At 53.1% G+C, this 13,397-nt stretch overlaps 1 protein-coding gene across 19 annotated transcripts in view; it reads left to right on the top strand.

Moving 5' to 3' along the window:
* GRAMD1B (GRAM domain containing 1B) overlaps positions 1 to 13,397 on the top strand; it is a 194,198-nt gene that overhangs the window by 159,520 nt on the left and 21,281 nt on the right. For 15 of the 19 annotated variants that reach the window (XM_073239571.1, XM_073239567.1, XM_073239568.1 and 12 more), the window contains 5 exons: positions 557 to 660; positions 1,233 to 1,436; positions 2,388 to 2,478; positions 5,881 to 5,988; positions 6,306 to 6,423. In XM_073239571.1, coding sequence (XP_073095672.1) covers positions 557 to 660; positions 1,233 to 1,436; positions 2,388 to 2,478; positions 5,881 to 5,988; positions 6,306 to 6,423 — 625 coding nt within the window. Of the gene's footprint in view, positions 1 to 556; positions 661 to 1,232; positions 1,437 to 2,387; positions 2,479 to 5,880; positions 5,989 to 6,305; positions 6,424 to 8,901; positions 13,263 to 13,397 lie in introns of those variants that run through there. The other 4 variants (XM_073239573.1, XM_073239572.1, XM_073239584.1 and 1 more) reach the window with 2 other exon arrangements.

Raw genomic sequence — 13,397 nt, 5'->3', positions numbered from 1 at the left:
TACAGATGCAGTGTACTCACACGGGGCCGTGGTGGAGGAGTGAGGGCGGTGAGAGCAGAGCTGAGGCGGAGAGTGTAGGGGAGGGTGGACCCGGTACTGCACCGGACACAGGCAGCAGAGAGACTCATCATTGGGAGAGAGAATACTTGGGAAAATCAAGAGCTGGCAATGTGTTGGGCACAGTGGAGGGGCAGGTGATACGTCTGCAGGTGGACATGGCTGGCTGGAAGGCTGTTTGGCACCATCTGGGACCCTCTTGGGACGAGGCAGTGTGGCGTCACCAAAGAACTCTGGCTTGGAGTCGGGAGCCCTTGTTAGCCTTAGGTCTGCCCAGTTTCTAAAGCTCCATTTCTCACCTATAAAATGAGGATGAATCCTAGCTCCACGGCCACCAGGGAGATCAGATGGCATGCTGGATGTGAAAGGACCTTTTACTTTGTAAAATGTGGCATGGATTTGAAGCTGTGTGGGCCTCAAACCTGAACTCCCCTTTTCCCAGCAGAGGAGAGGAGGCTGCCCAGGAAATGGCTGATCCTGTTTCTGGCTTGTTCCTCAGGGTCTCCACAGAGCTGCGCTACCGAAAACAGCCCTGGGGGTTAGTGAAAACCTTCATCGAGAAGAACTTCTGGAGTGGGCTGGACGACTACTTCCGCCATTTAGGTGGGTGCTGTGTGGGGTGGCCTGCATGCTGTCCCCGCCCAGGGGAGGGACAACTGGAGAATGGTGGGCACACTGAGACAGTGAAGGGGTGTGTGGGGTCCTCAAGTCTGCCCCAGACAGAGGTACAAAATCTGACATGTGTGTGAACATGTGCATTTTTCAAGAGGTGGTACCTGTAACTTTTATGAGATCATGAAGGGATCCTTGACCGCCTGTGGAAGAAAATAATGAGCCTCAGATCTAATCACACTGGTGGTGATTCTGTCATGGAAAGGAAATGGCCTGTGAATGCATCCATTAGAAAGTGGGATATGCCCCAAGTCGTGTACATGACATCGGGAACCTATGTCTCTACTCAGTGCTGGTGGACCCAGAGGGTGGCTTTGGGCTGTGTCCTGGCAGTACTTCCTGAGGCTCAGGGTGTCCCTGGGGGGCCCCTCCCTCCCAGGCCGGGTTCCAGAGTACTTGAGAGGGCTCAGCTAGGCGTAGATGGAGTCTCCTCTGGAGGCCAGTGTGTGTGGGGTTGGAGGTTTGGGCGGACGACCTCTCCTGAGGCCTCTGGTCTCTGGCAGAGAGTGAGCTGACCAAAACGGAGAGCAGCTACCTAGCTGAGATGCACAGACAGTCTCCCAAAGAGAAGGCCAGCAAGCCCCCAACGGTGCGGAGGAGGAAACGCCCCCACGCCCACCTGCGGGTGCCTCACCTGGAGGGGGTGATGAGCCCTGTCACCACGCCCACTGATGAAGATGTGGGCCACCGGATCAAGCACGTGGCAGGTGTGTGCCCGGCGGGGATGGGCGGGGTGGCCCGGGGCTGTGGGCTGAAGCTGCAGGCCTGTGCTGCACACGTGCACACTCACTTTGCATGGTGGGTAGAGATTGTGTATTAATGTGTGCATAGCTCATTAAATCTGACGCTCCAGATGCTCTGTTTCCCTTTGCCTATGAGTCTCTTAGTCCCTGCTAATCTGTATGTGTGCACTGCTGAGCAAAAGTTGCCTTTGGGTCTTTGCCTATAGTGGAAGCTCAGACCTCAGAGGTTACCTTATAACACAGAGATCAGGGAACCCATGGCAGCCCCGCCCTGACTTGGCCCTCACCGGCCCACCAGACACCTGCCCTGCCTGCCAGACAGTGGCCTTCTTTGTTGTGTCTCCCTTTTCCCAACTAGCCACTCACTACCCTGTGGCTTTGCTCAGTTATGGAAACATGTAGCTAGAAGACGTCTGCATGCCCCTGCATGGGGGCAGGGGAGGAGGCAGAAGAGGAGTGTGCCAGCCCTCTTGTCACTCCAGGCTTCAACCAGACTCCCATGTTATGTGTTTTACTTAGAGCATTTCTCACTAGCACTGCATTTGAATAAACTGACTCTCAGAGAAGTTACGTGACTTGCTCAGCATCATGCAGCCAGTTAAGGGAAGGCCAGAGTGGAAAGCTGTCTCCAGTCCCAGCCCAGTGCTGTCTCCCTCCACTTTGTCCTGCATCTGTATGTCCCAGCTACAGAGGTCTGTTGACTTTCTCATTTTTCGGTGACTTTAAAGTCCACCCTGCCTGACACAACCTGTGCCCTTGCCCTTGAGGAGCCAGACCTTCTACTTGTGGAGGGCCAGGTCCATCTCGCATACCAGGGCATCAGCACGGGCAGCTCTCTGCCATGCCCTGAAGTTCTGTGCATGACCAGGGTCATGTCAGTGCAGGGGGGTGATGGCCTCTCTATTCTCCCCGCAGGTTCCACGCAGACGCGGCACATCCCCGAGGACACCCCCAATGGTTTCCACCTGCAGAGTGTGTCCAAGCTGCTGCTGGTTATCAGCTGTGTGTAAGGCACTCCAGGTTCTTCTTTTCCCCACCCTTTGCAGCCCCTGCCTCCTCCCTGCTGTCTTCAGCCCCTGAGCACCCTGACTGTTGCCCTGGGTTTTTGTGTTTTGTCCTCCCGCCTTCTCTGTCCGGATCACTGCCATCCCTTGCCCCTGCTTCTTGTTCTCTCTTTTATTCAGCATTTACTGTATGCATGCTAGGCCTTCAGGATTAGAAGAAAATGCTGTATGCAGCATCCATGCCCTTCAGGAATTCAGTTTTAAGTGGGGAAGGCCACTACACAGTTTGGTAAATGCTAACACAGATGCTACAGCGCATGCTAGCAGCCCATGCGGTCATCTATGAGTGATGATTTGGGGGTCAGCTCTGTGCCAGGCACGAGGACCAGGCCTCCGCGGGCCCAGGCTTTGGCAGGGTAGTCAGACAAAATCAATGACTGCAGTCCTGGAGGAGTATATGCTTATTTTAATGTAAATGATTTCTAATAATTGCCATAACACTACAAAGGGGTAGGCTCTGTGACTTTCACAGAAAGATGCTGGGCTAGGGAAAAAGGAAGGGAGTTAAAGAAATGGTCTGCCATGGAAGAGAACACAGCCATGTGAAGTGTGAGCCTGTCGGGGCTTCCTTAAGCCACTGTGAGCAGGAGCAGCTCGGGCAAAGTGCAGACAGCTCTAATGCTGGGTTCGGCCCACTGCCCAGCACCCCCTCCAGTCCTTGCGATGGTCCGGTGCTGCGAGAATGTGGGGGCACCAGTGGGGGCCACAGGAGCTGCCCAGATGCGGCTCTCCCAGCTGTACGCCAGCACTAGACTGTCCTGCATTCAGTCCCGCTTCTGTGACAGCCCCACCTCACCCCTTCAGGCTTGTACACCTCCCCTAAAGGATTTTTAGGAAACGCTGAAGGAAGCCCCAGTGACGTGGTTGGATTTGCATTAAAAAATAATAATAACTGACAGCAATATAGCAAATGGACTAGAGAAGAAAGGGCTGGAGGCAGGCAGGCCAGGGAATTGCAGTGATCCAGGTGTGAGTGACTGTTAGACCGAGATGAGGCTCCAGGGCTGGGAGATCCTAGAATCTAAGGACTCGCTAACCATCTGGTTATGCAGTGAAGGAAGATGAACTCCTGATCCGAGTGTCCATAGATGGTTGTATCATTAACCATCTGGAAGTTAGTGAAAAGTCGTCGGTGGGGACCCTGGCAGTTGGAGGTGCATCTGAGCACCTTAGGTAATCCAGGTGGAGGACAGACAGGTCCTGGTGATGCGGACCTGGAGCTCAGGAGACACGTTTAGGTTGCAGGTGCTGGTTTGATTATCAGTATAGAGTGTGAGAAGCAAGGGGCTGAAGACAAGCCCTGGGGGCCTCTGACAGGAGGGAGCCCACGAGGGATGTGCGGAGGACCCTCTCACTGACTGTCCTTGAACACCTAACACAGCAGATGTAAGATTCTTCTGACCTTGACATAAGAAGCCAAGGCACTTCTACAAAATTAAATATGAAGACAACCGTAAAACCAGTAAAATGCACGTTCAGCAGCAGCAATTTAAGGTGATTTGTATTCTTTTAAATCTGCAGTTGGGTTTGGTAAATAGAAAACTCTACCCTCGGGTTAATTCTGTGTTTAAGCTCCTTGTGCATGTTGACTTAAGTAGAAAAGGCCTGTTCACCGTGGCCTTTACTAACATTGGGGCTTCATTAGTTTAGGATCATCAGACCTCGTCATTCAATACTAGGAGGCCCCGGCAGTGAGCCTGCTGGCAGTGTGCACGTGTGGACGGGCACACACAGACTACAGTGTTTGGCAGACCCCAGCTACCCCCTGCAAACCTGCACTGGCAGCCCAGCCCACCCGCCTCTTTTCTCTGTTTAGACTCAGCACACTGCAGAGTCCCTTTGACCTTCACTGAGCACAGGCAGGATTGTAAGCACAGGTGCTTAGATTGTGTGCAGCACACATTCAGATGATCTGTGTGCTCATACCACTAGAGACAGGGGCACTGAATTCAACACAGAGTTCAGAAGTTGTCGCAGAGAACTGAGAGAGCCCCCAGAACACAGGCAGATAGTAGCCCCAGGGATTTGCAGCTGCCAGTTTAAGCAAGACTACATTTCATAGTGCTGGAAGGACAGGTGAGACACACGGTATCACACACATGGCGTGTGCACGCACACACAGAAAGGCTGAAGGCATAATATAAGATTGTCTTCCTTGGTCTTTCTTTCATCTTTTTATCTTTCCATTTTGTTGTCCTTCTTTTTCCCATGCATGTCCCTGTGTGTGCCTGTGCCTCCTGCTGGGCAGGGCCTCCTAGGTGGAGGGCGCTTTGGATACATTCCTTCATTCCAATAAAAAGACCAGCAGAGTGGGAGTTAGACTGTCCCTGTTCAGGAAGCTGGGTTTTGGAGAAGCCAGGAAGCTTCATCAAAAGTTTATAAACTTTAAGAAAGTGAAGAAACAGCCAGGATTTGTACCCAGTTCTGTGTGTCTCTGGATCCTTTTTACTGGGTCTTCTCTCCATTTCATGATCTGTAGCAGCCACTGAGGAGAGAGGAGATTTTTCCCAGTCCCCCCAGGCTCTCTGCTCCCATCCTGGATTGGCCCTGTCACCTCCCTGTCTCCGCCGAGTCCCAGCACGGACTCTGGGAAGCTCTGGGACCCCCCGTGGGGCCTGGAGCACTAGGGCAGTTGTAGCATCTGTAAGGCAGGTGGGGCAGAGCCCAGATCCCATGGGGTCCCTCCCACCGTTTCACCACTTGGTTGTGTCCTGAAGTTGGGTTGATCGGGGGACATAGCATGGTTTTTCATCCTCCTTGACATACTAGGAGTCTGTTGGCAGCTGCTGGCTCTTGCTCCTTCCCTGCGGGGTCCCCTCACCCTGTGTCTTTGCTGGAGTATTTCATTCTCACCGATGCTGGCTTGACTGGAGTGTGGCTCTGCCCTCCCACACCAGGCCTTTCTAACCTCCTCCTCCTCCTCATTTTTTTCCTTGCTCCCATTAGGATCTGTTTCAGGTACTGGCTCTGTCATGGCCTCTTTTACCCCCTCATCTCTCCTCTTACTGCAGACCCCGGGTTCTGGGTCACTTGTGACTTGTGCGTCTCTCCTGCCAGCGCCTTCACCCCCCAACCTCTCCATCGCTCTCCTGCTGTGTCTGGGCTGCTCTGCACTAGAGTGCTTCTCTCTGTCTCTCTCCCGGCCCATTGCTGCCCCCACCTCCCACCCCCCAGCCACCCGCCCCTGCCCCGGCTCACCTGTGCACTCACTGCAGTGCTTCAGGGGACCTGGCGGTCATAGACAGCAGCAGCCCCTGAGAAGGCGGATGCCCCACTTGGGAGGGAACAGGCCTTCTCAGAGCACATCTCACTGCTGTCGCTTTCCCTCCTTGTCTCCTTCCTAGTCTGGTGCTGCTGGTCATCCTTAACATGATGCTCTTCTATAAGCTCTGGATGCTGGAATACACCACCCAGACCCTCACCGCCTGGCAGGGTCTGCGGCTCCAGGAAAGGTAATCCTGGCCTCTTCCCCTCGCCACGCCCTCCACGCCACCCAGGTCTGCGCCCTGGTTCCTGCCTCCCAGTCTCCTTGGGACTCCCCCGCTGCCTTGGGCCAGGGATAACCCTTCGGGGTGAGTCCACAGGCGAGGTCTGGAAACTGTCCTTGTTGTTTTAGTTGGCTTCTGGTTTGGGCACGAGGGGACCAGGCACAGTGAGCAGAGGGTGAAGTGCTCTGATGTGACTCTTTGTCCCTTAGGGGTCTGGGAGCACAGAACAAGCTACTGAGCATAACTCCAGCTGCTGGGGTGGCCCTTCTTCTACCCCACAGGTTACCCCAGTCTCAAACAGAGTGGGCCCAGCTCCTAGAGTCCCAGCAAAAGTACCACGACACCGAGCTCCAAAAGTGGCGGGAGATCATCAAATCTTCGGTGATGCTCCTTGACCAGGTGAGCTGCCCTCCCTGCCCTCCCTGCCCTAGTCACGAGGACATGGAATTCCTTCTCTGTGCTCGGCAAAGGAGCTCCATCTCCACCAGCACCTGCCAGGCCTCATTCGCCTCTGCATGCTTCTCCTGGGCCACCTGTTGTTCCAACTTCAAAGCCATCTGGGAATGGGCTGTGGAAGTAAAACAAGGAAATAATAGCAATGGAGTCACACGCTGGGTCAGCAGCAGGAAAGCTATAGTTCAGGAGGGAGGAGTTCTTTTTCTTTTCTTGGTAACCCACAGTCACCTGACAGGCATTTCAAGAGAGAACTCCCTTTTTAGATTTGTCTTTAGTTCCTTTTGATGTATGCCACCCTCAGAGCATCACACAAACACACCACTTTCAGCACCAGAAATGCTGGGAAGGTGGCTGGACCATGTCTTCTTTTCCTAACATCTTCCTGGTACAGTTGCTTGTGTCCCTTCTGAAAACTAGCTGCCTCTGTTTACGAATATCATCCTGGGGCAAAATCAATAATTAGGCCCATTTTTTTTTTTTCAGGGGAAGGAGCTGCTTCCTTCCCCAAGGAGAATTTAGCATCTTACAAAAGGCTCCCAAGTGGTTGCCAAGACAGCAGGCACCTACCTCTGTTATGCAAGACAATTAGAAGGATAGGAGACTGCAGATTTGTCCTTCTGCATTACAGTTCTGTCCCTAAAGAGTTCCTTAGGTCCTGTGGTCAGCCAGACCTGAGCTGCAATCCTAACCTTGCCCCGAGCTGGTTTTGTGACCCCAAGCTAGGGATATCCTATTTCTTCACAGACAAAATGGGAATTGTACTCATTGCTTCAGAGTTTGCTGACACATGGGAGGTGCTCATTAATATCAGACTTTATTTCCCCTCCATAGTTTGGTCTTAGCTCTAAATTAAGGAGAGAGCATTTTGGCACAGCTATCAGGATCCTGTTTAATGTATAGCTGTTTAGCTTTCGAGCCACATTTAAGGAGGAATTTTTTTACCTGGAGGAGGATAAGTGGCACAGAGAGGAGTTTAGAGGCCCTATTATACGTACAAAAACGGGTTGATAGAGTTGAAGATACACTCAGGAGAAGGGAAGGCTGTGGGGAGGAGAACAGGATTGTCTGCAGACGTCGAGGTCCAACAGGCAGGACAGACTGGGAAGCTCTAGAGGATGGGCTCTGGCTAGACATTACAGGAAGGTGGGTTTTTGAGTCATCGCATAAAAACAGCCTGCTGTGGTGAAAGCCGCCAGGCACTGGAGCCAGCTGCTGTAAAGGACTGAGATTCCATTTCTGAAAGGGCTCAAGAGGTGGAGAGATGATGTGGGATAAGGAATTTAGGAATTAAGCGGGGTGAGCAGGAGTTGAAGAGTTGAACTGGATGACTCAGTTCTCTTCCCAACTCTAGAATTCTATTTCAAGGGGGTCCCTGTAGGTTGGAACTTGGGAAGGTCAGATTCACAGTGTGGTAGATGCGACTCCATGAGCATTAGGTTAGGGTTTTGTTTTATTCCCTTTAAAAGTAGCTTTTAAAAGAAAAAAAATGTGGGCCCCCTTATCCCATTAAAGTAGAGGATGTAGAAGAAACAGAAGAAAGTGGGAAATGAGGCAGAGAGACCAGAGGTTCTCAAAATCCATAACCATTTACCTATGAAATGTTAACTGTACTGAGGTGGAACACAGCTAATTACTTACAATGTTTTAAATGTGTTGTGGCATGACTGGCCTTTTCAGGACTTTACTGCTGGAGCTGCCCCATTTAGATGCCACGCCATGACTAATAATGTTTGTGTCTGTTTCTTAAAGGAGGTTAAGCAGTTCAGTTAAGGTTAAGTTAATTAAGTGAGGTGGGTACAACCAGATGCCTGCCCTTGTCTGCTTGGCTCCCAGGGTGTATAAGGGAAGAATTTAGACTCATCACAGGCCAAACAGCCATGAAACAAAAGTTAAAGATGACTCGTTCAGAGCCCGAGGGGTACACGGGGTGTATGAGAGGCCGGGTGAAGGAAGGTGGTGGTGAGCAGAGAGATTGGGTTTGTTCGGGACCTTAGCAGTGGGTGGGGCTGGAATAGGCGAGAGAAAAAAGAGGTGCCAGGCTGTGGAACGATGTGGCAGAGGGTACAAAGGCAGGGAGTACAGGATCTTCAGAGTCAGTGGGGAGCTAAGTTGGCTGAGTCGAAAACCAGGTTGAGTGGCAGTGCCACACATGGCTCCTCCTGACAGCTGAATGCTTGTGCGAGATCCACAGATCACTGACACGTGGCAAACCTTACCCCAGGGGTTCCCTGTGCTAGACTGGCTTCCCCTTTCTGCCCGAGACTGCATCCCGTGAATGCCGCCCTTGCTTAGAAGCCCGGCTCTCTTTAGCTCCCTGGCGTGGTAAGGGCCCTGCCATTGGCTGGCGTGGGGGGCACTGCTGGACGGAGAAGCCCACGGAGGGCACACACCCGGGGCTGTGGCGGGCTCCCTGTCTTACAGATGAAGGACTCCCTCATCAACCTTCAGAACGGCATCAGGTCCCGGGACCACACACCAGAAAGCGAAGAGAAGAGGAGCCGCTATCACTGACAAGGCAGGGGCGGGGGCGGCCGCCGGAGGCCTGTGCAATACATGTACATAGACCATATAAATATATATATATATATACAGAATATAAATATATATATATTCTATACAGATTTTAAAAAGAGATAATGCCTATGTACCAGGGAGAAGGAGCAGAGCCGCCCGCTGTGCCGGCCGGTGGAAGGGCAGAGGAGGGCAGGGACCACCTCTCAGCGCCGACCTCCCCTGACCCTCCTCCTCCCCATCCCCTCGTCCACACCCTTTCCCTTGCTCGCCTTCTTGGCTCTGAGAAGGGAAGTGTTATTGAGCCAAAGTTAATGCCTGTGAAGACCCTGAGGTCTTAAAAAGAAGTCTCAAGGGGCATTGCTTATGGTGCTTCATTCCGATTCCCTTTTGATTTGTTTCCAAAATAAAAGAGAATCTTTCCTTCCCTACGCCACGCTTCCCCAGGTGTTCTCTTGTGAACGAGAAAGCATTGAGGGCAGGCACCCATTCTGAACCCCACCCCACGAGGCCACCCCCTTTCTGTGGACCATCCGCCAAAAGCCAGGTGGAGAAGGCGGTTGGGAAGCTCGGAGGCCTGCGCTGTGGGGCCGGGCTCTGTAGCTGCAGGCCCCCCGAGGACCCCTGTTCCAAAGGTCAGCCTGCTCCATCACCCCTCGCACCTCCTTCTGACCTGTGTAGGGCAGGGACCCAATAAGGGCTGGGGATTTCTTCCTTTCCCACCCTCCTTCTCTCTGGTCTTCTCCCAGGCTGGATCTGGGTGAAGCATCACATTTTTAGTGCCTAAAGCCCTATTTTTTTCTCTGTGCCCTAAGAGCACATTGTCTATTAGCCAGGGCAGAGCATTTTTGATCTTGTTAAACCTCTTATAGTGGTTATAAGCAAGCCAGGTCTGTGGCTATAATTCCCTCACTTTGAGCTGTCAGGACAAATCAGGGTGTCTTAGGATGTCCAGGGTTCAGGGTGAATGCCCTAGCAAAGAACAGGCTGTAGGTTCCAACCAGAGACTGCTGTGTGAGTGGTGGGCACCAGTATCCAGCATCTGCTTGGCTGCCAGCATCGTCTACTCTCAGTGACGGGCCCACATCTCTCAAGGGGGACAGCTGTCTGGGAAACACTGTACGTCGAAGGCGACCTAAGCCCTTGGGGGGAACAGATTTGGCAACGGTGCATTCATTTGGCCGGTAGAGAGCCAGATCGGGATTCTGCCCCCATGGGAGCATTCCAAATCTTGTCGCTCAGATATGGGAGTGGGAGTTCTGGCAGAGCGGGCAACGCCTTCTCTGGTCTCTGGCCCCAGAGAGGAATGAAATCCCTAAGGAGTAGGAAGGCGACCTTGGTTTAGGAAAGCAAGTTGCTCAGGCTTTGACCCGGTGGCACCCTTCTGGGCATGCTTACCATCCTTTGTGCCCTGTTTCTCCTTGTATTGACCAAAAGAAACCTGCCAGCCTCACAGAGCTCGCAGGGATTCTTGATCAGGAAAGCACTGCACCCGTTTGGCAAGGAGAGCTCTCCCCTATGGCTTGGTCTCCTAGTGATCCTCTTGAGACAGGGGGCAGAAGGAAGGGAGAGCTCATCGGTCATCTCACCCAGGAGGAGAGCAGGGCATCTTCTGTTGGGATGGCCTGAGCATCCTATTCTGGCAATGAAAGAGCTTTTTGACTTTTTGGTCTGAGAATATGGCCTTGTTATTGCTTTAAGGGCAGGATAACAAGCCAGAAAGATCCATGCCTAGGCCATCCCCCAGGACAGTAGGGTGGGAGGGCCCCACGGGATCCGCCAGAATCCATATCCCTCCCCTAGAAGTGCAGTGAGGAAGTGGAGTTGAGGGTCATCCTCGTGAAGGGGGGATGTGCCCCCGGCCAGCGCTCGCTGCTCATTCTGATTCAGGATTTGGAGCGGGAGACCCTGGTGAGGGTCGAGGCTCCTGGGCCCGCAGCCCGAGGAGGGGTGGGTGCAGGGTGCTGGAAACGTCCCTGTTGGAGTAGCCGGGAGCCAAAATCATTCCCAGAGACTTTTGAAAAGCAAAGATAGTAAACGATCTAAGTTATTCCATACATGATTACTTATTTATTTAAACTATTCAGTTATTAGAGGCCCCATTGGTAGGACCTCTGGGTCGATATTAAGAGGGTTCTTTGCTGGGAGTACAGTGATACAGGGAGACCTGGCTTCGCTGCTCTGCTTCTGCTTGACCTCTCAGGCCCACTCCAGGGACGAGCGGGTGCCAGGGAGGGAGGGTTCGAGCTTTGGCTTTGTCTGGGAGGCGGGCAAGGCTGGGCTTTCTCAAGCTTAAAAGAGGCCCTGCCAGGGGAGAACAAGCCTTCCAGGTTAGAGATGAGTGGCAGGGCAGGACCTGGGGTCCCGGGAAATGCAGGGTAGTTAAACTTCTTCTCTATGGGCTAGAAGGGCTGGGGAGGCCGCGACACAGTGAGAGGAGGGGAGAAGGAGGGAGGCAGGAGGGGCTGCATTGCTCAGTGTTAACCTAGGAGGGTGTTTCTTCCCTCGCTGGCTTGGTCTTCGTTCGGGAGGGGACCTGCCTTTGGACTTCCTCTAAGTTAAGAGAAGGAAGTAGTGGCAGAAAGGGCATCATCTTAGATGAAGGCGAAGAAGCCTTTCACCCATCCTTCCTCCTCCTTTTGAGAAGAATCAGTGAAGAAAAGGCATTCCTGGTTCTAGCACTTCTTCTCTTTTGGCTCAGCCCAAACCTGCTGGCATTTGGATTCTGTGTGCAGCTTTGGCCCAGATCCTTGGCTGGTGCCAGAGCGCTGACGCTCACTAGGACCCTGGGATTTCAAGGGGAAGGATCAGGAAACCTCAGGAGGAATGCTTCGACAGAAGTGGAGCCTCTCCACGCCCGTGTCCCCAGCCCAGGCTTGGACCGCGTGGAATACATTTGAAGGCAGCATCTCTGGGGTGAAATCTTGCAAAAAGAACTGGAGGAAGAATTTCTCTGGACTGTTTGTGGTCTCAGAAGGATCCTTTCTGGGCTGCGCTTGCTATGCTGTTGCTTTAGCTCTGCAGGGCAGCCAGAGCCAGGCCTTCCTCCCCAGGCCCTGCGCGGGAGGGCCACCCTCTTCTCTCTCTCCCCAGGTGGCAAGGCTGTGGTCTCCCTCCCCACATGCCCGACTCACCTGCCTGCTTCTCTAGGAAACTGGAGAATCTCTCTTCCGGATTCTCTCCTGCCCCACCCTTGCCTCTAGGCTGTGGGACAGTCACCCCATTCACCACTTGCCCTCCCCAATCCTCATCCCCCCAAATCCAGCAGGCTGGCCCCTCTCCCTTCCACTTCTGTGTTTTCTTCCAGAAGATGCATTTTGGGTCTGAGAGGAGCATTTTCCCGGAAGGCACCTTTTAACACCCCTGCTTTCCCGATGTGGAGCAGGAATTTGCACACGGTGTAGAGAGCGCCCCTTCCCACCTCTCTGCCCAGCCTCGTTACCTCACTCCTGCTCCAGCCACGGCTGTGATGGGCCCAGCCAGCTCCTCGTTTTGGTGTTCTGTGCGGCCGCTCAGGGGTCTTGGCGATTGTTTTCTGTTGTGACCTGAGGTCCTCAGCAGGCCTGGGAGCCTGGACTGGAGCCTTGGCTGCTGGCGAGAAGTACCTTGCCTGCCAAGAGGGGCTGATGCCAGACGATCCACCTGACATGCGAAGATGTAAAGGACATTGTCACCTCTGCCTCTTGGCCCTCTTGGCTTCTCAACACCGTGAGACACTCCAGAAGCAAAATGGTGGCCTCTGCTCCAGGCAAGACAGCTGGCTGTATCTGGGGAGTTGGCCCCTGGGCTTGGGTTCCTCATGCTGAGATTGCATAATCTTTTTGCCAACAGTAGTGTGTGGCTCCCCACATTTCTCTATCCTGCACTCTAGAGCCAGACCACTCTCTGCATGGACCAGATCATCTTCCCAAACCCATGGTGCTTTCTCCCCCACTCAACCTAGACTCCAAGGTGGGGAAGGACGGGTCAGAGGCCTTAGTGGCCCCTGGATAATCCTGACATGGGGTGGAGTGGGGGGAGGCGGGGGAGCAGCCCCCAACACCTGCACTGGGCCATACATGGGAAAGAACACAGGTTGATTGCAGTCGAGTTGTCTGGCCATCTGTATTTGGATCTATAACTGTACTTTGCCTGGCGCTGTGCGCAAGGTCTGAAAACTTACTGCTAGTACCTAGAAACATACAAGGCTTCCCAGCCAAATCTTAATGTAAAGTAGCTAGAGCCATGGAAGTACAGTATGAATTAAAAGAAACAAGTATTGAACTACAAAATACATGGTGTGTGTGTTTATTGCATCATTCATTACTGCTCATCATCCCAGGTGTTGCCGGCCTTTCTGGATGTGGTCAGGACAAGTCCTGAAGGCATACCTGTGTGTGTGTGTGTGTGTGTGTGTGTGTGTGTGT

Source organism: Manis javanica, chromosome 6 (assembly GCF_040802235.1).
Source record: "Manis javanica isolate MJ-LG chromosome 6, MJ_LKY, whole genome shotgun sequence".
NCBI lineage: Eukaryota > Metazoa > Chordata > Mammalia > Pholidota > Manidae > Manis > Manis javanica.
Note: the sequence above shows the minus strand (reverse complement) of the source record. Positions and strands in the feature narration are given on the sequence as shown.